The following is a 23,104-nucleotide window of genomic DNA, read 5'->3' on the forward strand; positions in this document are numbered from 1 at the left end:
TCTTCATACTTGCTGTCAATTTATCAATTCAGTGATCGATTTATCGATCTTATCGGTCGATTAATCAGTTTCGTGCTGTTTCAATTCAAAAATTGGTTTGATGTGAATTTGGCCGATTTCTACCGATTTATTGGTTCAATGGCCGATTTATTGGTCTTATTGGTCAATTAATCTGTTTCGAGCTATTTCAATTCAAAATTTGATTTGGATGTGAATTTGGTCGGTTTCTACCGATTTATCGTGATTAATCGGATATCGACTCCGACCAGTTTTTGGAAGGGGACCGGTTTGATGAATACTGGTTTAGTATGAACCTTGTATGAAACCAGAGGCAGGATGTGCAAAACATAACAGATCCCGGGACGGGACAAGAAACGTTTTTAGTACCGGAGGCACCGGGAACGCTTTTCAAATTTTACTACTCGGAAACCACTGTTCTTCCATGCATGCGTATGTGACACCAAGGTAGTACAAGCAGGTGAAAAAGTTGCATTCTGTCAAGCAGGTGAAAAATTCTTTTAGCACTGCAAGTGCGAACAAACACAATAGAAGCCCCCTCCCCTTTTTTTTGCCCCCATGCATGCATGTATGTAGGGTAAAAAAAAACAAGTTTGGAGCATGTAGTCTTGTAGAGGACCTCGGAAGCAGTGAAAGGCACAGCATGTTCATGGAGATCTGGGGACCTCTGTCGACAGGCAATCAGAGTTTCATTCCATGTGTACGGTACGACCAAGCAGCAGCAGGTGAACAGCAAAGGAGAGTTCTGATGAGTAGAGTGGCCGCAGCCAAAGAAAGGAGCAAGCGATATATATATAGAGCCATGTAGCCGCCAAGCAAGCATGCTCCCTGCAGAACCCGATGAAGGAGACGGGTGAAAAGAAGAGAATGGAGCTCCCAAATGAAAAGAAAAGAAAAGAGTAAGAGGGGAGGGGACCCAACCCAAAGGCCAAAGAAGCCACTGGACTCTGTCCCCACTGCAATGTATTCCATCTTGCCCGCGCTTGGCCCCTCCGTGCCGTCCAATGAGAACACCTGTAACTAATGATCGACCGAGTTTAAAGTGGTCAAAAACTTCATAAGGATTATATTGGGTTCTGCCAGATGGGATACGAACAAAGGGGACAATTAGGGCACAGTAACAAACAAAAGTGAAACACTGTCTCTTCAATATTTTGTCAATCGTTTCCCCTCGCTCGAGCGGGGTATTCCCAGTTATAACCCCAAAGTACAGGCTTGCCCTGGGTTACATACAACCTTATAAAAATATATACTGTTCAACATAAATATTACATACACCCGATTGTGCACCCACGCTAGAATAACAACATACTCGATGCTGACAGATGAGCATGTTGTAGCCAATAGGCGGCCCATCCTTTTCATACTGCCTTGGTACTACTCCTCATCTCTAATTGTGGGATGCCTTTGAGACGAGGTCTTCGACATAGCTCCTATGATCTCCGCTCGGGCTCTTGCCTGCTTGAGTGTTGGGAGACGGACTTCGCTCGTAGCGAGTTCTTCGTCAAGGCCTTCGTTGCCCATGTCGGAGAAACACTCGTAGGTGTCGCTCTGTATCGAAGGGTTCTCTTGTCTCAACCATGGGCGAAGTCTTTTTCAGTCGTCCTCATGGTCTTTGGCAACCCCTTCGTTCATGAGTGTTCTTGGGTGAGATCTATGTCAAGGCTTCTGCAACCTTCGACAGGAGGATGGCTGTCAAAGACGTCGTCCCGTGCTGACTGATGATTGGTGCCAGGAGAACTCTCTTTAGGATCTTAGGTTTGTGCTTTTATTGTGAAACAAACAAGGATATATTTTGACCCTAGACTGAAATTCACGGTTTTGGTTTATTACTTAGAAGAAGACCGGCAATCAAGTTCGAACGGGTATGTCGGCAGTAGGAGAGTACAACAATGGAGTTTTTTCAACAAAAAACAAAGGACAGTTGTCTACTTATAGGCTGAACACTTAGTTTGTGAGTACGCTTATTTCAAACAGTTTATCTTTTGTTGTTTTTTGAGATCTTCTTAGCATAAGGCTAGAAATTTACAAAATTAAATTATTGCGTGCAGAACTCTTATGGAGGTCTGAATGAAAAATCCTTTGTTTGAATAATACCTTAAATATTGATTTGGCAACAATCATAATATGTTAGTAGTCATCGAGTACTTGAAATGTTCTATTTAAGGATGTTTGGCAGGACTCTACTAGTAAAATGGTTTTGGTTAAATGGTCTAAGTAGCATTTCTCATGTCCGACCGAAGTTTGACTCTCTTCCTAGGAATCGAATTTCAGGTTAGGGTAAAAAATCCTCTCGTTTATCCCATGCCAAAGAATTTTAGACTGGACATAAAGAAACTTCTTGTTTGTCTCACGCAAAAGTATGAAGCCTTGTAGAGTTTTCTCGATCCATGTAAAAATATATTATTAATATAATGCATGGAGGTCAAGTTTTTTTAGTAGAAGTTTCTCCATAGGCTTGATTAAAAGCCCACCCCCCCCCCCCCCCCCCCCCCCCCCCCCCCGAACGAGCACACACTACCACCAGAAAACAGTTTACCGATGGTCAGCCGTTTTAAGTCGTAGAAACAGAAGGCACCAAAATGTGATTTTTTTTCTCCATTTGTAGACATGAATCGTGGAAAAACGAGAGACGTTAGAACGCATCGGATTCGCTAAAGAGGAGGAGGACTGGAGGAGACAAGAGCTTCGCCAGACGCGCGCGCCTCATCAATTGATCGGTGCATGTCAACCTACAGATATGCCAAATACTCAAAGAGTATGCATACCCCTTTGGCCTACATACTCATCCTGCAAGTGCTCCTCCTCCTTTGGCTCTGCTCCTCCTTTGCTTTGTTTGTGTCTTTTATTAACCGGTTGGGGTGGTGGTGCATGCAAAGTGGTGGACACACACACAACACAGAGACGACACTACTTTTATTAGCAGTAGTTGTTAAGATCCAGCATGATTGTAAAGGATTAAATCTATTACCACGTATTAACAACCGCTAGTTAGACCATGTTTAAATGCACTAGAGCTAATAGATAGCTAATAAAATTAGCTGAACACATCCAAACAACTATTAGCTATTTTTACCAGATTAAATATTTGTTAGCTAGCTAGTTCCACTAGTAGTTTTTTAGCCAACTAATAATTAGATCTAGTGGATTCAAACGCTCTCTTAATCTTAATAGCATCTCTTTAGCTAATAATTAGCTACACTATTAACAGTTTTAATTTGTGTGGACCTACTTTTGCTAAGTTTAACAGCTACTAACTATTAGCATTAATAAATCAAACAGGCGCTAATTAAGCATCGGCCTACCCCCGGCATGGCCATGATGCCGCCGCTGGCGCCACTCATTACACCGCGCTTGCGCAGCGCGGCAGCACTCCATTGCATAGCATGGGCAGCACTTCCACACCACACCACACCTCGGCTGGGCCTGGGACGGGGGTTGGGCAGGGAGCCCCCCTCCTTCCCTTTTTTTCCCCCTCCCTCAAAAAAGCACACCCACACACTCTTCTTCGTTCCTTGACCGAGTAAATCCTCTCTCCTCCTCCCGACTCTCAATTGCTTCAAGGCTTCATGCTTCATGCTTTGTCGGCCCCGGCCCGCCCCCCTATGGCTCAGCCAACTGCTGGAGTGGTAGTGGTTGCTTCCTCTCTCTTCTCACGTCACCATGATCGATAAGCCTAGCTAGAATATAGGTGGCTGGCAGTGGCAGTGGCAGCGCTATCCTATATAGTGCCCCCCGGCCGGTGTGATCGCCTCGGGAGCTAGCCTTGGAAGAAGAAGCAGAGAGCAGAGACGCCGTTGCGTAGAGGGAGGAGGAGTGCTTCTTCGTTCGTCGTTGCCCAAAGCAGCAGCAGTCACTTGGAATTGGACCAGAGCGGCGCCGAGCGCTGCCGGCCGGCCGGCCGACCTCTGTTTGTAGCGGCGGCAGCACCAGCTCTCAACTGCTCAAGCAAACCAATTAAAGCAGCCAGCAGTCTGTCACACTCACACACACAGGCGGAACCGAACCGGCCAATGTATTCTTCGTCGCCGGCCTGGGAGAAGCGCGTGAGCAGCCAAGAGCAGGAGCCACTCTTTTGCAATTGCAGCTGCGGCAGGAGGTTTCACAGGCCGGCGGTCATCTGCAGGACGCCGCACTGATGGCGACGGCGGTCTCCTGTCCCTACTCCTCGTCTCGCGCCGGCGCCCCTGCACTGCTGCTCGTCGCGCTTCTTCTTGCCGCCGCCAGCTGGACGACCACCGCCGCGGCGAAGAACGACACGCAGAGGTTCCGGCCCGGCGACGAGCTCCGGCGGTACCGGAGGGTGCAGGCGCTGCTCAAGAGGCTCAACAAGCCGGCGCTGCGGAGCATCCAGGCACGTGCGTGCAGTGCAGCTCTCTTCTCCTCCGTGTCTGTGCTCTGTGGTGCGCGCATTTGCGATGACACTGACAGTGACGCCGCCTCTCTTGTTGCTTATTGGTCTGGTTCTGGTTGTCGGTCGCCGTGTGCGTGCGTGCGTGCGTCCGCATGCAGAGCCCCGACGGCGACCTCATCGACTGCGTGCCGGCGCACCTGCAGCCGGCCTTCGACCACCCGAGGCTGCGAGGCCAGAGGCCACTGGTGGCGGGCCCGCCGCCGGCGAGGCCCAAGGGGAATCGCCTCCGCGACCCGATAAGGAATGACACCGCGGAGGCCGCCGGCGTCCAGCAGCTGTGGGCGGCGTCCGGGGAGTCGTGCCCGGAGGGGTCCGTGCCCATCAGGCGTGTCACGGAGTCGGACGTGCTCCGCGCCAGCTCCGTCAGGCGGTTCGGGAGGGCGCCCGCGGGCAGGGTGCGGCGCGACTCCGTCTCCGGCGGCCACGAGGTCCGTGTATTTGCCCTTGTCCTTGCCAGCCTGACATCATTCGTATATACGTCTGCACGACTGCACCGTCCGGTAATCCGGTCCCTGGCTCCCTGCTAGCTGACGCGCCGTCGTCTTGTTACGTCCTGTGCGCATGCAGCACGCGGTGGGGTACGTGGCCGGCGACGAGTACTACGGCGCGAAGGCGAGCATCAACGTGTGGGCGCCGCAGGTGAGCACGGCGTCGGAGTTCAGCCTGTCGCAGATCTGGGTCATCGCCGGCTCCTTCGGCAACGACCTCAACACCATCGAGGCCGGCTGGCAGGTCAGCCCGGAGCTGTACGGGGACAACGCGCCGAGGTTCTTCACCTACTGGACGGTACGTACGTACGTACGGCAGTGAGCACGGAACGCACGCACGGCACGGCACCTCCTCTGCTCAACTCAGGCATGCGTCACTCTTGATCATACCGACTTCACCCCCTGCTGCAGACGGACGCTTACCAGACCACCGGATGCTACAACCTCCTCTGCTCCGGCTTCATCCAGACCAACAGCCGCATCGCCATGGGCGCCGCCATCTCGCCCACCTCCGCCTACAACGCCGGCCAGTTCGACATCAGCCTGCTCGTCTGGAAGGTACCGTATACCTCTCTTTCATCGTCTAGCTAGTATGCGGTTGCGGTCCACGCCGGCCGGTCATCCTAGCTATAGCTCGTTCAATGGCAGCTGAGCTCCGGTCCCTCTCCCTCCCTGCGCGGGGCCGGGGCGCAGGCAGACAGCTCACAGCAGCAGCCCACGCCGCACATCATTGCATTGCACTCCCCACAGTCTGCTTTACTTTGCTTGCTCCTTTCGGCTTTTCAAATGCACGGCTTTTCACATACATGACGACGTTGTTGTTGTTGTTGTTGTTTTACAAATGAGCTAGTCCGTCCGTATGAGTACGTTGAAAGATAATCTGGTTTCATCTATCCAATCCAGGACCCGAACCACGGCAACTGGTGGCTGGAGTTCGGCTCCGGCGAGCTGGTGGGGTACTGGCCGTCGCTGCTGTTCAGCCACCTGGCGTCGCACGCGAGCATGGTGCAGTTCGGCGGCGAGGTGGTGAACACGCGCGCGTCGGGGTCGCACACGGCCACGCAGATGGGCAGCGGACACTTCGCCGGGGAAGGCTTCGGCCGGGCCTCCTACTTCCGGAACCTGGAGGTGGTGGACTGGGACAACAGCCTGGTGCCGCTCGCCGCCGGCTTCCACGTCACCGCCGACCACCCCAGCTGCTACGACATCCAGGGCGGCGTCAACGCCGTCTGGGGGAACTACTTCTACTACGGCGGGCCGGGCAGGAACGTCAGGTGCACCTAGCTAGTAGCAGCTATAGCTCTTCGTCATCTCGTCTCGGCCCGTTAACCTGATGTGATGATGCCGCTAGCTAGGATTTTCTCTTCTTCCATATATTGCCCACAAAAAGGTTAATTAATTTCTCAAATGCGAGAGTCACGGATCATGTAGTTTTCTTTTCTTTTTGATTTCCTATTTTCTTGGTGGTCTCTGAACGAAACAAAAGGGTGAAGGGTTAAGCTCAGTTCAAACGTAGTCCAGTTCATCAGGTCGTAGCGACGATGATGGTCGTCGAGTTGTAACGTACGTAAAAGCCCCCTGAACAATATGTAGCCACAAGGCACAATCTAGCAGTATATACACGCATTGTTTTACTCCTTTCCAGTTCACCTTGTTGCTTGCCTCTGACTCAAAGTCTCCGCTGATCGATGATCATGAAGAAAAAACAAACAAAAAAGAAGAAGAAGAAGAGAACACGAGGTAGTACCGCGCTTGGACGCTAAGCAACGGAGCCTCATATGCAATGCAAGGTATTGCAAATCAAGTACGTCGACCTCGAAAAGCTAGTAAAACTGTGCCCGCGGCCGGCCAACGTTTGAAGCGCGAGCTCCTAGCTAGCTAGAAGCAATCAAATACCTCGGTGAAATAAACAACCGCGATCGCGTTAAGCGAATAATATAATGTCGTTACTGCTGGGACAAGGAATAAGAAACTCATGAGACGACAGAATTAGTCGGAATGCCATGTCATATATGCCTCTATAGGATCTAGAGCTGTACAGTAGCCTTGCAAGGGGGGTACACTTTTTAGATAATGGAAAAGCAGTTCCGGCCTTCTCCTCCGTAGAGGGTCCGAGCCAACAACAACATAAAACAGCATTCACACGACCACAGAGTCAAAACACATAAGAAACTGAAAGAAGGGGGAAACCACACAGGGTTTCAAAGACATCAAAAAAACTACAGAGTACTGCGATTGGAGAAACGCCATCCATAATGCGCAAACACCATCATCACCACTCTCTCCAGATGTCTGCAAGCCTGGACTATCTTCTCCTTTGCAGCTTCATGCCTTTGAAGCAGCGCCCAGGAACGGCACCAGTAGGTTCCCCTGTAGATTACCTGCATGTAAGTTTTCGGGTTATCATGATCAAAAACCACCTCATTCCTGCTACGCCATACAGCCCAAAGCATTGCCGCCACCCCCGTCATAATTAGGGATTTGTTATGTTTACTGAAACCCATCAACCAATTCCCAGCAACGTGCTCCATATCCCGAGGGATCGGCAAACCAAAAGCGGTTAACAACGCCCTCCAAATGAAACGGGCATAATGACACTCAAAGAATAAGTGTCCAATCGTTTCACTATTAGAGCAAAACACACACAACTTATTCCCTTTCCAGTTTCTACGCGCCAAGTTATCTTTAGTCAGAATAACCCCCCTACCAAGATACCATAGAAAAACCTTAATTTTAAGTGGTATCTTCAATTTCCAGAGAGGATTATTATGTCTAATAATACCATTTGACATAAGCGCCAGATACATGGAATTAACCGAGAACTTCTTATTTTGGTGTAAATCCCACTCACCCACATCTTTCGCACTATTAACCTGAACAACCAGCACCAACGACACCAATCTAAACCAAGCCTCAAGGTTTGCCCCCGTCAACCCTCGCCTAAAAGAAACATTCAGCGGTACTGACCTGAAAACATCAGCCACCGAGCTCCCTTTTTTCCTAGTCAGATTATATAGAGAAGGGAAACGATCTTTAAGCTTAAAATTGCCCACCCACCGGTCCTCCCAAAATCTGGTATTGGTTCCATTATTAACCTTGAACCTAATGAAGTCCAGGAACTTATGTTTGACTTTCATTAAACCCGACCAAAATTGGGAATCGCCCGGTTTTCTCCCCACCGCCCCAATGGGCAGGCCCTTTAAGTATTTGCGTTTCAACATAGTTTGCCACATCCCCTCCTCATTGATGAGCTTAAAAAGCCATTTGCTCAGGAGACATTGATTCTGAACACCCAGATTTTTCACCCCAAGCCCCCCTTGGTCCTTAGGCTGACAAATAATATTCCACTTGACCAGCCGGTACTTTTTCTTGTGGTTGTCAGCCTGCCAAAAGAACCGGGAGCGGAAGTAATTGAGCTTCTCTAGCACCCCTCTTGGCACTTCAAAAAAAGAAAGCATAAAAAGAGCAATACTAGTAAGAACAGACTCGATCAAAATCAATCTACCACCAACCGACAAATGCTTACTTTTCCAATTACTCAGCTTCTTCTCAAACCTTTCTTCAATAACCCTCCAGTCCGCACTGGAGAGCCTTCTAACATTCATAGGAATTCCTAAGTACTTAAAAGGGAATCCCCCAGCACTACATCCAAATATCCCAGAGTACACACCCTCCTCTTCCTTGGCCTTACCGAAGCAGTAAATCTCACTTTTATTAAAGTTAATTTTAAGCCCAGACACTTGCTCAAAGGCACAAAGGATCATTTTCAAATTAACGGCTTTAACCGGGGCATGCTCCATGAACAGCACTGTGTCATCTGCGTACTGTAAAATGGACAAACCATCATCTACCAGATGCGGAACCACCCCTCCCACCAAATTGTTCCTCACAGCCCTCTTCACAATAATAGCCAGCATGTCCACCACTATATTGAAAAGAATCGGAGACAGCGGGTCGCCCTGACGCAAACCCTTCTTAGTCTCAAAAGTATTCCCCGTGTAATTATTAACTTTGATGGCTACATGCCCTTTCTGCATAATAGCGTCCATCCAGGTACACCATTTATCATCAAAACCCTTCATTCGGAGAGTTTGCCTGACAAACGGCCACTTAACTTTGTCATACGCTTTTTCGAAGTCAATCTTAAAAACAACCCCATCCTGCTGCCGCCTGTGAAGTTCGTGGAGGGTCTCGTGGAGGACAACCACTCCCTCCATGATATTCCTACCAGGAAGGAAAGCTGACTGCGTGGGACTAATGACCTTATTGGCCACAGTAGTCAACCTATTAGCAAGCACCTTAGTAAAAATCTTGAAGCTCACGTTAAGCAAACAGATAGGTCTATACTGTTGGATGGAAATCGTGTCCGAACATTTGGGGATTAAGATGATAGTCCCAAAGTTAATACTATGAATCGGAAGCAAGCCCTCATAAAAGCTATCGAACATAGCCATCAAATCCTTCTTAATAACATCCCAGAACACCTGCCAAAACTCAGCTGGGAATCCATCAGGGCCCGGAGCTCTGTTATTGTCCATCTGGAAGAGAGCTGCCTTAACTTCCTCTTCAGAGAACCTACTAGCGAGCCTTTGGTTTTCATCCACCGAAACCTGAGAGATATCCCCTCTAATAGAATCATCCAGAGTGATATGAGAGGTTTCAGGTGGACCAAAGAGATCCTTGTAGTAAGAAGTGATATGACGCATAAGATTCTCATCACCCTCAATAACATTGTTACCATCCTGAAGCTTAAAAATTCTATTTTTCCTATGTCTCCCATTAGCCAGAAGGTGGAAGTATTGTGTATTTGCATCTCCCTGCAACAGATTTTTCGCTTTCGCTCTCTGGTACCACTTCAGTTCCTCCTCTCTGAGCATATCCACCAGTCTTTTCTTTAAGTCGTTCTTGTAATCCAACTCAAACTGGGAGAGAAGAGTCTGCTCCGCCTTCTTATCCAGAGCATCTAATCTATCGAGGATAGCTTGCTTTTCCTTCTTATTATGGCCCCCCACGTTTTTAGCCCAGCCCCTCAGTAGGCCACCGGCAACAGTAAGCAAGAGCTAGTTACTAGCTTTAATAGTGCTAATTTTTAGCTTTAAAATATTTGCAAGAATTTAGTTGTTGATAAGATCTAGGTTTTCTTTCTCTTATATTAAAATATATATATAAAAAAAGAGATTGCTTAGAGCTAATTCGAATGTCGATTGTAAGAGCTTGCTAAAATTTTCTCCTTTAGTCCTAATTTGGAAACTTAGGAGACGTTTGGTTCGAGGAAACACACCATCCAAAATAAGATGATGCATCACGGGTCCATTCCTCAAATTTGGTGGGATGACCACATTTCTTATATTAGTAATATGGAGATGTGAGTTTAAGGCTGGAAAAAAAATTGGTGGGAAAAATGGTTGTTTTGTGACCACAATAACATCCCAAGGCCTCTAGGATTTTTAAGTTTTTAAATTAGCCCTTAGCTTCTTTCCCCTCCCAGGGCATTTGTCCCTTCCTTCACGTCCAAGTTACATCCATGCATGCTGCTGTAAAGCGGAAGCATCTAATTCAACCATTCTTCCCAGCCTTAAACTCACATCTCCAGGACCTGGACCACCTCGTCACCGGCCGGTCCGGTCTGCTTCCCTTCACTGCTACTGCTAGTAGTCTGCTAGCTCCTCCTAGAGACTAGAGTCTACTACAGCCAGCCACAGCCCACAGGTGAGAACGAAGAAGGAAGATGGCCGCCGGCCACCGAAAGCAGATGGCAGCCACACGCAACGCACCTTGACAGCCGCCAAGCTAGCCAACCCACCAAGAGAAAGCCACTGTGTCTTCCTTTTCCTTGGTCTCCTCGGCTGCGTCCGGGCGCAGCGCAGGGAGCAGCTTCAGGCCTTTCAGAAACCGGCCGTTTGTCCCTTCATGCTGGGCGCGGTACTAGTAGCAGAGCATGTGGTCGAGTGAGAGTGACACTGGATGCGATGGACAAGGCCTGCTGCAATTGCTGCGTGCAGTTGCAGCTGAACTGTTCAGGGCAATAAGCTCGTCCCCGTCGACACAAAAGTTTAAGCATACCATTACAGCTCTGCTAGCTTTGATTAGATTACGTACAACATTGGCATGCATCAATTACCGGGTCAATAAATTAAGAGGGAATTAAGGAGACAACAGGCTTCACGACTATATATAATATATGTGTCTATTACAAAAAGCCTATTACACCCTCTAAAATTAGTTTAAAATAAAGGATATTTTTTGGAACTGTAGAGGTACGGGGGATTTGGCTAAACATAATTACTTATCCCAACTTTCTAGAGAACACAGACTTTACTTTATTGCTCTCATGAAGACGAGGCGTAGCTCGTTCTCATAATATGCTCTGCGACATTTTAGCAGGGGTGTCGATTTTCTCTGGCACTATATGCCACCTAGAGGGAGATCAGGAGGGATGGTGTTAGGTGTGCATCCGGGTGTCTATGACATTGGAGCTATTGATGAAGGGGATTTCTATTGTAAGTTCCAACTTCGAAATAAGGAAGATGGATTCATATGGGCCCTCTTTGTGTGTATGGTCTAGCTCAAGAAGATTTAAAGAATGATTTCTTAGCTGAAGTTGCAGGTGTGTGCGGTGCTGAAACACATCCTTTTATTATAAGGGGGATTTTAATATCATGCGAAGAGCGGAAGAAAAAAGTAATGATAATTTTAGCTACCGGTGGCCTAATTTATTTAATGCTATCATAGCAAACATAGAATTGCGGAAAATAGAAATGGTGGGACGACATTTTACTTGGGCCAACGGTTTGGTTCCACCCACGTTTGAAAAGCTAGACAGGGTTTTAATGAATCCGGAGTGGGAACTTAAATTCCCTAATGTTACAATTGGTGCGCTTGACAGATCTCGGTCTGATCACATGCCATTATTATTGAATGGCAAACAGGGGCGGGCCCACACTTATTCATCGGTATTCAAATGAATACCCATGTTTTTTGCAAAAAAAATCAGTATATATAGTGTACAATACATGTGTATTTATGAAAAACAAAAAACAAAACAATATTCACTTGTTTGGGCCGGTGGAAGGCATTTTGGCCCAGCCGTGCGTGCGCCCCGACAGCAGACAACCCATGCGGCTTGCGGCCACCAGCCCACCACGCCCTAGCTGCTAGCTGGCTAGCTCCTGCTGGAACGTTGAGGGGAGGCTGAGCCCACCACGGCACCACATTTCTAGCCGCACGCCGCAACGCCCCTGACGGGCTGACGGACTCACGGCTCGCCTTTGCCTGCGGCCTGCCGCCGCTGGCCGCTGCGCGCAACCGCACGTCGGCGCCTCTCGCCCGACGCGACGCCCGTAGCCCGCCACTCGCCAAGCGCCAGCACGTCCTGATGTCCATCTTCTGTTCTGGAGTTCTGGACTTCTGTCATCTGGTAATCTCCGAATCTCGTACTGGTATACGCCATATTGGCATATTGTGATACTGCCATATTTTTAATCTTGTTGTGCTACTGATGTGCTGCCATATTTTTATCTAATTGATGTGCTGCTGTTTGATTTGCCACTGCCAGAGCGCCACAGCTGCTGCTTGGTTTATCTAATTGACTAAACTAGTGACTGAAACTGTTGTTTTTATATGCAGTGATTGGTATTGTAGCTGTGGGAGAAAACGGAAAGAAAGAAAGAAAATATGAAGAGGAAGAAAGGACCTATCGTTGATTTGAAAGATTTTTTTGCAAAGAGCTGCTAACAAAAAGAAAACCCAAGAGCAGACTCAGGGCAATACGGATCCTATGTCCACAACCAAAGAGAGTCAAATGCAGTTGGTGGTCTATGAAGGTCGGCCTAAATATGCAAGCGGAAGTGGGGCTACTTCAGTACCACTTGAGCCAGAGAGTGAGATTGGTGATTTTGCAATTTCAGATTCTGAATCTAAATCTAGTGATGAAGGAAATGATGAGAGCACATATAACATAGAGCATGATCCAGGATTGAGATCTCCTATCTCAGGGTATCATATCAATGACCACGATTCTGTGAGAAGGGCTTACATTGCATTGGGACCATGTCGTCCTAAGATGAAGAAAGATGATTTTCCACAACACAATTGCGGAGGAATGCTTCGTTTTCAACCAAAGTGGTTTGGTGAGTTCAACTGGCTTGAGTATAGTGTGCATAAAGATGCTGCATATTGTTTTGTTTGCTATTTATTTAAAGATAGTGATCATGGAGGTGATGGTTTTATTAGCGGGGGGTTTCGGAATTGGAACATGAAAGACAGATTTCGTAAGCATGCTGGTGCTATCAATAGTGCTCATTGTGAAGCTGAAGAGAAATATAATTTGTCTATCAAACCTAAAACATCAATCCGTGAGTCAGTTGCATCAAACACTGTTGAATTCAAGGCTCAATATCTGGCTCGTTTGACATGGTCACTTAAGTGCATTAGATTTTTGTTGCATCAGGGGTTGGCTTTTCGTGGTCATGATGAGGGAAAGGATTCACATAATAAAGGGAATTTTCGAGAACTTTTGGAATGGCTTGCGGGAAACTTTGAAGAAGTTAATAAAGTGGTTCTAGGAAATGCACCCAAGAATTGTCAGTTGATAGATCACAAGATTCAGAAACAACTCATTACTTGTTGTGCTGATGAAACAACCAAATTTATTATAGAGGAACTTGGGGATGAGTGCTTTGCAATTCTTGCTGATGAATCTAGTGATGCATATCAGCAGGAACAATTAGCTATTTGTTTGCGGTATGTCAATAGAATGGGAGAGCCAGTTGAACGATTTCTTGGTCTTGTCAAAGTTGAAGATACTACATCATTAACACTTAAAGAAGCAATTCAGTCTATGCTTATTAAGTATCAATTGCCATTATCTAAGGTACGTGGTCAAGGGTATGATGGAGCTAGTAATATGAAGGGTCATGTTAATGGTTTGAAAAAATTAATCATGGAAGAGTCTCCTTCTGCTTATTATGTTCATTGCTTTGCACATCAACTTCAACTCACCCTTGTGGCTGTTGGTAAGGACAATATTGATTGCCAGTGGTTCTTTGGACAACTTGCTTATTTGTTGAATGTGCTTGGAATGTCTTGTAAAAAGATCTCTATGCTTCGTGTTGCTCAAGCTGAATATATGATTGAAGCATTGAAATTGGGTGAAATAGAAACTGGGCAAGGTTTGAATCAAGAGATGGGTCTAGCAAGACCAGGAGATACACGTTGGGGATCTCACTATAGAACTGTGATGCATGTTATGGCTTTATATCCTTCCATCAAGAAAGTTCTCTCCAAGATTGGGAAAGAACATAAAGGAGGTGAATCTTTAGGAGCTCAAACTATGCTACAAGTATTTCAATCATTTGAGTTTGTTTTCATGATGCACTTGATGAATGAAATATTTGGATACACAAATGACTTATGCATTGCTTTGCAAAGAAGAGAGCAAGATATTGTGAATGCAATGGATCTTCTTGAATTCACTAAGGTGGAATTGAGTGTTTTGAGAGAAGATGATGGATGGAATGAATTTAATGGAAAGGTCAATTCTTTTTGTGAGAAACACAAAGTTAAAGTGGTTGATATGGATGGGAAGTACAAGCCTATACAAAGAGATAAGAAGTTCTATAAAAATGCCATTAATTACCACCGGTTTCATGCTGATATGTTTTTGGGTGTCATTGATAGGCAACTTATGGAACTTAGTAGCAGATTTGATGAGGTAAACACAGAGTTGCTTAGATGTATGGCATGTTTCAATCCTATCAATTCTTTTGCTGCATTTAATCAAGAGAAGTTGGTAAGACTTGCTGGGTTTTATCCTCATGACTTTGAGTTTGAAGAAATGAACCAACTTCCTTTTCAATTGAATCGATACATTGAAAATATGAAGAGAGATGACAATTTCAAAAATTTGAGAAGTCTAGCAGAGTTGTCTATGATGTTTGTGAAAACACAAATGACTCTACGGTATGATATTGTTTACAAGCTTCTGAAGTTGGTATTAGTTCTTCCTGTTGCAACTGCTGGTGTTGAGAGGGTCTTTTCTTCAATGAACCACATCAAAAGCAAGCTAAGAAATAAGATGGGACAAGAATTCTTGAATGGTTGTTTGGTTACATTTATTGAAAGAGAATTCTTCTTGCAAGCCAAGGATAAAGACATCATCGCTCGTTTTCAAAATATGAAGGATCGAAAACTTGTCTTATAATGTAAGCTTCCTTATCATTTAGATATTTATTATCCTTTATATATTTCAAATATTGGCTCTTATCACTGGCATTGAAGAATTTTATTTTTTGATCAATTTTATGCCCATCTAAAACTTGATTTTGTTTGTTAGATATTATATGTATGATATAAACTTGTTGGTTGTTCCTATGTAATATATTACGGTATTATATATATATCGAATAGTTAGACTTTATATGGTATTATATATACCATTTTTTTTACTTCTATCAATTTTGAATACCCATCCTTGAAATTCTGGGCCCGCCACTGATGGCAAAGTCTCCACGAGCCTGGGAAATTACTCTGAGTTTAAATTTGAATTAGGATGGCTTATTAGAGAGGGCTTCCATGACATGGTTACTTCGATTTTGCAAAAAGAAAATAAAGGAGAAACCTGAAAGGGAATTAGGCTTACACCTAGTTCCTAAATAATTTTGGTGGTTGAATTGCCCAACACAAATAATTGGACTAACTAGTTTGCTCTAGTGTACAAGTTATACAGGTGTCAAAGGTTCACAACAAGCCAATTAAAAAAGACCAAAGTTGGGTTCAAAATAGAGAGCTAAAGGCATCCCGAAAGGCTCCCTGGTCTGGCGCACCGGACTGTCCGGTGGCGCACCGGACAGTGTCCGGTGCACCAGGGGACTTCGCGCAGAACTCCTCAGCCTCGGGAATTTTCAGAGCCGGCACGCTATAATTCACCGGACTGTCCGGTGTACACCGGACAGTGTCCGGTGCTCCAAGAGGACGCGACTCCGGAACTTGGCAGCCTCGGGAATTTGCAACAGCTGCTCCGCTATAATTCACCGGACATGTCCGGTGTACACCGGACTGTCCGGTGTAACTGCGGGGCAACGACTACTTCGCGCCAACGGTCGCCTACAACTACAATTAATGCGCGCCAGAGCGCGCAGACGTCAGGCACGCCCATACTGGCGCACCGGACACTCTACAGTACATGTCCGGTGCGCCACCGGACATCCAGGCGGGCCCATAAGTCAGAGCTCCAACGGTCGGAATCCAACGGCTTTGGTGACGTGGCTGGCGCACCAGACATGTCCGGTGTACACCGGACTGTCCGGTGCACCATACGACAGTCAGCCCCACCAAACGGCTAGTTTGGTGGTTGGGGCTATAAATACCCCCAACCACCCACCATTCATTGCATCCAAGTTTTCCACTTCTCAACCACTTACAAGAGCTAGGCATTCAATTATAGACACACCAAATAGATCAAATCCTCTCCAATTCCACACAAGGCATTAGTGATTAGCGAGAGAGATTTGCCGTGTTCTTTTGAGCTCTTGCGCTTGGATTGCTTCTTTTCTTTCTCACTTGTTCTTGTGATCAAAACTCCATTGTAATCAAGGCAAGAGGCACCAATTGTGTGGTGGCCCTTGCGGGGAAGTTTTGTTCCCGGCTTTGATTTGAGAAGAGAAGCTCACTCGGTCGAAGGGACCGTTTGAGAGAGGGAAAGGGTTGAAAGAGACCCGGTCTTTGTGACCACCTCAACGGGGAGTAGGTTTGCAAGAACCGAACCTCGGTAAAACAAATCCGCGTGTCACCCTTCTCATTTGCTTGCGATTTGTTTTCACCCTCTCTTGCGGACTCGATTATATTACTAACGCTAACCCGACTTGTAGTTGTGTTTATATTTGTAAATTTCAGTTTCGCCCTATTCACCCCCCCTCTAGGCGACTATCAATTGGTATCAGAGCCCGGTGCTTTATTAGAGCCTAACCGCTCGAAGTGATGTCGGGAGATCACGCCAAGAAGGAGATGGAGACCGGCGAAAAGCCCACTACAAGCCACGGGAGCACTTCATCGGAAGAATCCCGCACCAAGAGGAAGGAGAAGAAGAAGGACTCCTCCAAAGGGAAGGAGAAGAAATCTTCTTCACACCACAAAGAGAAAAAGGAGAAATCCTCTTCTCACAAGCCGCATCGGAGTGGGGACAAGAAAAAGAGGATGAGGAAGGTGGTCTACTACGAGACCGATTCTTCATCGGCATCCACCTCCGGCTCCGACGCGGCGTCCGTCACTTCTAAGCGTCAAGAGCGCAAGAAGTATAGTAAGATTCCCCTACGCTACCCTCGCATTTCTAAACATACACCTTTACTTTCCGTCCCATTAGGCAAACCACCAACTTTTGATGGTGAAGATTACGCTAGGTGGAGTGATTTAATGCGATTTCATCTAACCTCGCTCCACAAAAGTATATGGGATGTTGTTGAGTTTGGTGCACAGGTACCATCCATAGGGGATGAAAACTATGATGAGGATGAAGTAGCCCAAATCGAGCACTTCAACTCCCAAGCCACAACCATACTCCTCGCCTCTCTAAGTAGAGAGGAATACAACAAGGTGCAAGGGTTGAAGAATGCGAAGGAAATTTGGGATCTACTCAAGACCGCGCATGAGGGTGATGAACTCACCAAGATCACCAAGCGGGAAACGATCGAGGGGGAGCTCGGTCGCTTCCGTCTTCGCCAAGGGGAGGAGCCACAAGATATGTACAACCGGCTCAAGACCTTGGTGAACCAAGTGCGCAACCTCGGGAGCAAGAAATGGGATGACCACGAGGTGGTTAAGGTTATTCTTAGATCACTCATTTTCCTTAACCCTACTCAAGTTCAATTAATTCGTGGCAACCCAAGATATACACTAATGACCCCCGAGGAAGTAATCGGGAATTTTGTGAGCTTTGAGTATATGATGAAGGGCTCGAAGAAGATCAACGAGCTAGATGATCCCTCCACATCCGCGGCACAACCGGTCACATTTAAGGCGACAGAGGAGAGGAAGGAGTCTACACCAAGTAGACAACCAATCGACGCCTCAAAGCTCGACAATGAGGAAATGGCGCTCGTCATCAAGAGCTTCCGCCAAATCCTCAAACAAAGGAAGGGGAAGGACTACAAACCCCGCTCCAAGAAAGTGTGCTACAAATGTGGTAAGCCCGATCATTTTATTGCAAAATGTCCTATATCTAGTGACAGTGACAGGGGCGACGACAAGAAGGGGATAAGAAAGGAGAAGAGGAGATACTACAAGAAGAAGGGCGGCGATGCCCATGTTTGTCGGGAATGGGACTCCGACGAAAGCTCTAGCGACTCCTCCGACGACGAGGACGCCACCAACATCGCCGTCACCAAAGGACTCCTCTTCCCCAAAGTCGGCCACAAGTGCCTCATGGCAAAGGACGACAAGAAGAAGAAGGTTAAATCTAAATCCTCCACTAGATATGAGTCTTCTAGTGATGATAATGCTAGTGATGAGGAAGATAACTTGCGTACCCTTTTTGCCAACCTTAACATGGAACAAAAAGAAAAACTAAATGAGCTAATTAGTGCCATCCATGAGAAGGATGATCTCTTGGACTCCCAAGAGGACTTCCTAATCAAGGAAAATAAAAAGCATGTTAAGATTAAAAATGCTTATGCTCTAGAAATAGAAAAATGTCAAAAACTATCTAGTGAGCTAAGCACATGTCATGACATTATTACCAGCCTTAAAAATGAAAATGCTAATTTATTAGCTAAGGTTGATTCTCATGTTTGTAATGTTTCAACTTCCAATTCTAGAAATGATAATGATGATTTACTTGCTAGGATTGAAGAATTAAACATTTCTCTTGCTAGCCTTAGAAATGAAAATGAAAAATTGCTTACTAAGGCTAAAGATTTTGATGTTTGCAATGCTACCATTTCCGACCTTAGAACTAAAAATGATATGTTGCATGCTAAGATTGTAGAATTAAAATCTTGCAAACCCTCTACATCTACCGTTGAGCACACTTCTATTTGTACTAGATGTAGAGATATTGATGTTAATGCTATTCATGATCACATGTCTTTAATTAAACAACAAAATGATCATATAGCAAAACTAGATGCTAAAATTGCCGAACACAACTTAGAGAATGAAACATTTAAATTTGCTAGAAGTATGCTCTATAGTGGGAGACGCCCTGGCATCAAGGATGGCATTGGCTTCCAAAGAGGAGACAATGTCAAACTTAATGTCCCTCCTAAAAGATTGTCTAATTTTGTCAAGGGCAAGGCTCCCATGCCTCAGGATAACGAGGGTTACATTTTGTACCCTGCCGGTTATCCCGAGAGCAAGATTAGGAGAATTCACTCTAGGAAGTCTCACTCTGGCCCAAATCATGCTTTTATGTATAAGGGTGAGACATCTAGTTCTAGGCAACCAACCCGTGCTAAGTTGCCTAAGAAGAGAACTCCTAATGCATCAAATGATCATAGCTTTTCATTTAAAACTTTTGATGCATCTTATGTTTTGACTAACAAATCCGGCAAAGTAGTTGCCAAGTTTGTTGGGGGCAAACACAAGGGATCTAAGACTTGTGTTTGGGTACCCAAAGTTCTTGTTTCTAATGCCAAAGGACCCAAAACCGTTTGGGTACCTAAAGTCAAGAACTAAATTTGTTTTGTAGGTTTATGCATCCGGGGGCTCAAGTTGGATACTCGACAGCGGGTGCACAAACCATATGACAGGGGAGAAGAAGATGTTCTCCTCCTACGAGAAAAACCAGGATCCCCAAAGAGCGATCACATTCGGGGATGGAAATCAAGGTTTGGTCAAAGGATTGGGTAAAATTGCTATTTCACCTGACCATTCCATTTCCAATGTTTTTCTTGTAGATTCTTTAGACTATAACTTGCTTTCAGTTTCGCAATTATGTCAAATGGGCTACAACTGTCTCTTTACTGATGTAGGTGTCACTGTCTTTAGAAGAAGTGATGATTCAATAGCATTTAAGGGTGTGTTAGAGGGTCAGCTATACTTAGTAGATTTTGATAGAGCTGAACTCGACACATGCTTAATTGCTAAGACTAACATGGGTTGGCTCTGGCACCGCCGACTAGCCCATGTTGGGATGAAGAATCTTCATAAGCTTCTAAAGGGAGAGCACATCTTAGGATTAACCAATGTTCATTTTGAGAAAGACAGGGTTTGTAGCGCATGCCAGGCAGGAAAGCAAGTTGGTTCCCATCATCCACACAAGAACATCATGACGACCGACAGGCCGCTTGAGCTACTCCACATGGATCTATTCGGCCCAATTGCTTACATAAGCATCGGCGGGAGTAAGTATTGTCTGGTAATAGTGGATGATTATTATCGCTTCACTTGAGTATTCTTTTTACAGGAAAAATCTCAAACCCAAGAGACCTTAAAGGGATTCTTGAGACGGGCTCAAAATGAGTTCGGCTTAAGGATCAAGAAAATAAGAAGCGACAACGGGACGGAGTTCAAGAACTCACAAATTGAAGGCTTCCTTGAGGAGGGAATCAAGCATGAGTTCTCTTCTCCCTACACGCCACAGCAAAATGGTGTAGAGGAGAGGAAGAATCGAACTCTATTGGACATGGCAAGGACCATGCTTGATGAGTACAAGACTTCGGATTGGTTTTGGGCCGAGGCGGTCAACACCGCCTGCTACTCCATCAACCGATTATATCTTCACCGAATCCTCAAGAAGACATCCTATGAACTCCTAACCGGTAAAAAGCCAAACATTTCATATTTTAGAGTCTTTGGTAGCAAATGTTTTATTCTTGTTAAAAGAGGTAGAAAATCTAAATTTGCTCCTAAGACTATAGAAGGCTTTTTACTAGGATATGATTCAAACACAAGGGCATATAGAGTCTTTAACAAGTCCACTGGACAAGTTGAAGTTTCTTGTGACGTTGTGTTTGATGAGACTAACGGCTCTCAAGTAGAGCAAGTTGATCTTGATGAGATAGGTATTGAAGAGGCTCCATGCATCGCGCTAAGGAACATGTCCATTGGGGATGTGTGTCCTAAGGAATCCGAAGAGCCTCCAAATGCACAAGATCAACCTTCCTCCTCCATGCAAGCATCTCCACCGACTCAAAATGAGGATGACGCTCAAGATGATGAAGTAGAAGATCAAGCAAATGAGCCACCTCAAGATAACGGCAATGATCAAGGGGGAGATGCAAATGATCAAGACAAGGAGGATGAAGAACAAAAACCGCCACACCCAAGAGTCCACCAAGCAATCCAACGAGATCACCCCATCAACACCATCCTCGGCGACATTCATAAGGGGGTAACTACTAGATCTCGTGTTGCACATTTTTGTGAGCATTACTCTTTTGTTTCCTCTATTGAGCCACACAGGGTAGAGGAAGCACTCCAAGATTCGGATTGGGTGGTGGCGATGCAAGAGGAGCTCAACAACTTCACTAGGAATGAGGTATGGAATTTAGTTCCACGTCCTAATCAAAATGTTGTAGGAACCAAATGGGTCTTCCGCAACAAGCAAGATGAGCATGGTGTGGTGACAAGGAACAAAGCTCGACTTGTGGCCAAGGGATACTCCCAAGTCGAAGGTTTGGATTTCGGTGAAACCTATGCACCCGTAGCTAGGCTTGAGTCAATTCGTATATTATTGGCCTATGCTACTTACCATGGCTTTAAGCTTTATCAAATGGACGTGAAGAGTGCCTTCCTCAATGGACCAATCAAGGAAGAGGTCTATGTTGAGCAACCTCCCGGCTTTGAAGACAGTAAGTACCCTAACCATGTCTATAGGCTCTCTAAGGCGCTTTATGGGCTAAAGCAAGCCCCAAGAGCATGGTATGAATGCCTTAGAGATTTCCTTATCGCTAATGGCTTCAAAGTTGGAAAGGCCGATCCTACTTTATTCACTAAAACTCTTGAAAATGACTTGTTTGTATGCCAAATTTATGTTGATGATATCATATTTGGGTCTACTAACGAGTCTACATGTGAAGAATTTAGTAGGATCATGACACAAAAATTCGAGATGTCTATGATGGGGGAGTTGAAGTATTTCTTAGGATTTCAAGTGAAGCAACTCCAAGAGGGCACCTTCCTAAGCCAAACGAAGTATACTCAAGATATTCTAAGCAAGTTTGGGATGAAGGATGCCAAGCCCATCAAGACACCCATGGGAACTAATGGGCATCTCGACCTCGACACGGGAGGTAAGTTCGTGGATCAAAAGGTATACCGGTCGATGATAGGTTCATTACTCTATTTATGTGCATCTCGACCGGACATTATGCTTTCCGTTTGCATGTGTGCAAGATTCCAATCCGACCCTAAGGAATCTCACCTTACGACCGTAAAACGAATCTTGAGATATTTGGCTTATACTCCTAAGTTTGGGCTTTGGTATCCTAGGGGATCCACATTTGATTTGATTGGTTATTCGGATGCCGATTGGGCGAGGTGTAAGATTAATAGGAAGAGCACATCGGGGACTTGCTAGTTCTTGGGGAGATCCTTGGTGTCTTGGGCTTCAAAGAAGCAAAATTCGGTCGCTCTTTCCACCGCCGAAGCCAAGTACATTGCCGCAGGCCATTGTTGCGCGCAATTACTTTGGATGAGGCAAACCCTGCGGGACTACGATTACAAATTAACCAAAGTCCCTTTGCTATGTGATAATGAGAGTGCAATCAAAATGGCGGATAATCCCGTCGAGCATAGCCGCACTAAACACATAGCCATTCGGTATCATTTTTTAGGGATCACCAACAAAAGGGAGATATCGAGATTTCTTACATTAACACTAAAGATCAATTAGCCGATATCTTAACCAAGCCTCTTGATGAACAAACTTTTAACAAACTTAGGCATGAGCTCAATATTCTTGATTCGCGCAATTTCTTTTGCTAAATTGCACACATAGCTCATTTGTATACCTTTGATCATGTCTCTTTCATATGCTATGACTAATGTGTTTTTCAAGTCTATTTCAAACCAAGTCACAGGTGTATTGAAAGGGGAATTGGAGTCTTCGGCGTAGACAAAGGCTTCCACTCCGTAACTCATCCTTCGCCGTCGCTCCACGCATCTCTCCATCTTTTTGGGGAGAATTCAAAGCAAAAGGACTTCGTCTTTGGTACAATCTTCACTCATTTATTTATGACCAAAGGGGAAG

The 23,104-nt window shown here is 45.7% G+C and overlaps 1 protein-coding gene across 1 annotated transcript; it reads left to right on the forward strand.

Annotated features, from left to right (window-relative positions):
• The first annotated feature begins 3,369 nt into the window (after nt 1-3,369).
• Nucleotides 3,370-6,557, forward strand: LOC100285192 (uncharacterized). The gene is made up of 5 exons (NM_001158086.2): nt 3,370-4,372; nt 4,531-4,860; nt 5,000-5,218; nt 5,332-5,478; nt 5,824-6,557. Exons 1-5 carry the CDS (start codon nt 4,157-4,159, stop codon nt 6,202-6,204), a joined length of 1,293 nt encoding a protein of 430 aa, NP_001151558.1. The 5' UTR covers nt 3,370-4,156; the 3' UTR covers nt 6,205-6,557.
• The last annotated feature ends 16,547 nt before the right edge of the window (nt 6,558-23,104 follow it).

Source organism: Zea mays, chromosome 3, assembly GCF_902167145.1.
Source record: "Zea mays cultivar B73 chromosome 3, Zm-B73-REFERENCE-NAM-5.0, whole genome shotgun sequence".
In the NCBI taxonomy this organism is placed as follows: domain Eukaryota; kingdom Viridiplantae; phylum Streptophyta; class Magnoliopsida; order Poales; family Poaceae; genus Zea; species Zea mays.

Excerpts from the sequence above, each read along its gene's own strand:
- LOC100285192 (NM_001158086.2), top strand. The coding sequence starts at position 4,157 with ATGGCGACGGCGGTCTCCTGTCCCTACTCCTCGTCTCGCGCCGGCGCC. Across the intron at positions 5,219-5,331 it reads GGTTCTTCACCTACTGGACG|ACGGACGCTTACCAGACCAC; the intron begins GTACGTACGTAC and ends CCCCTGCTGCAG. Across the intron at positions 5,479-5,823 it reads TCAGCCTGCTCGTCTGGAAG|GACCCGAACCACGGCAACTG; the intron begins GTACCGTATACC and ends TATCCAATCCAG.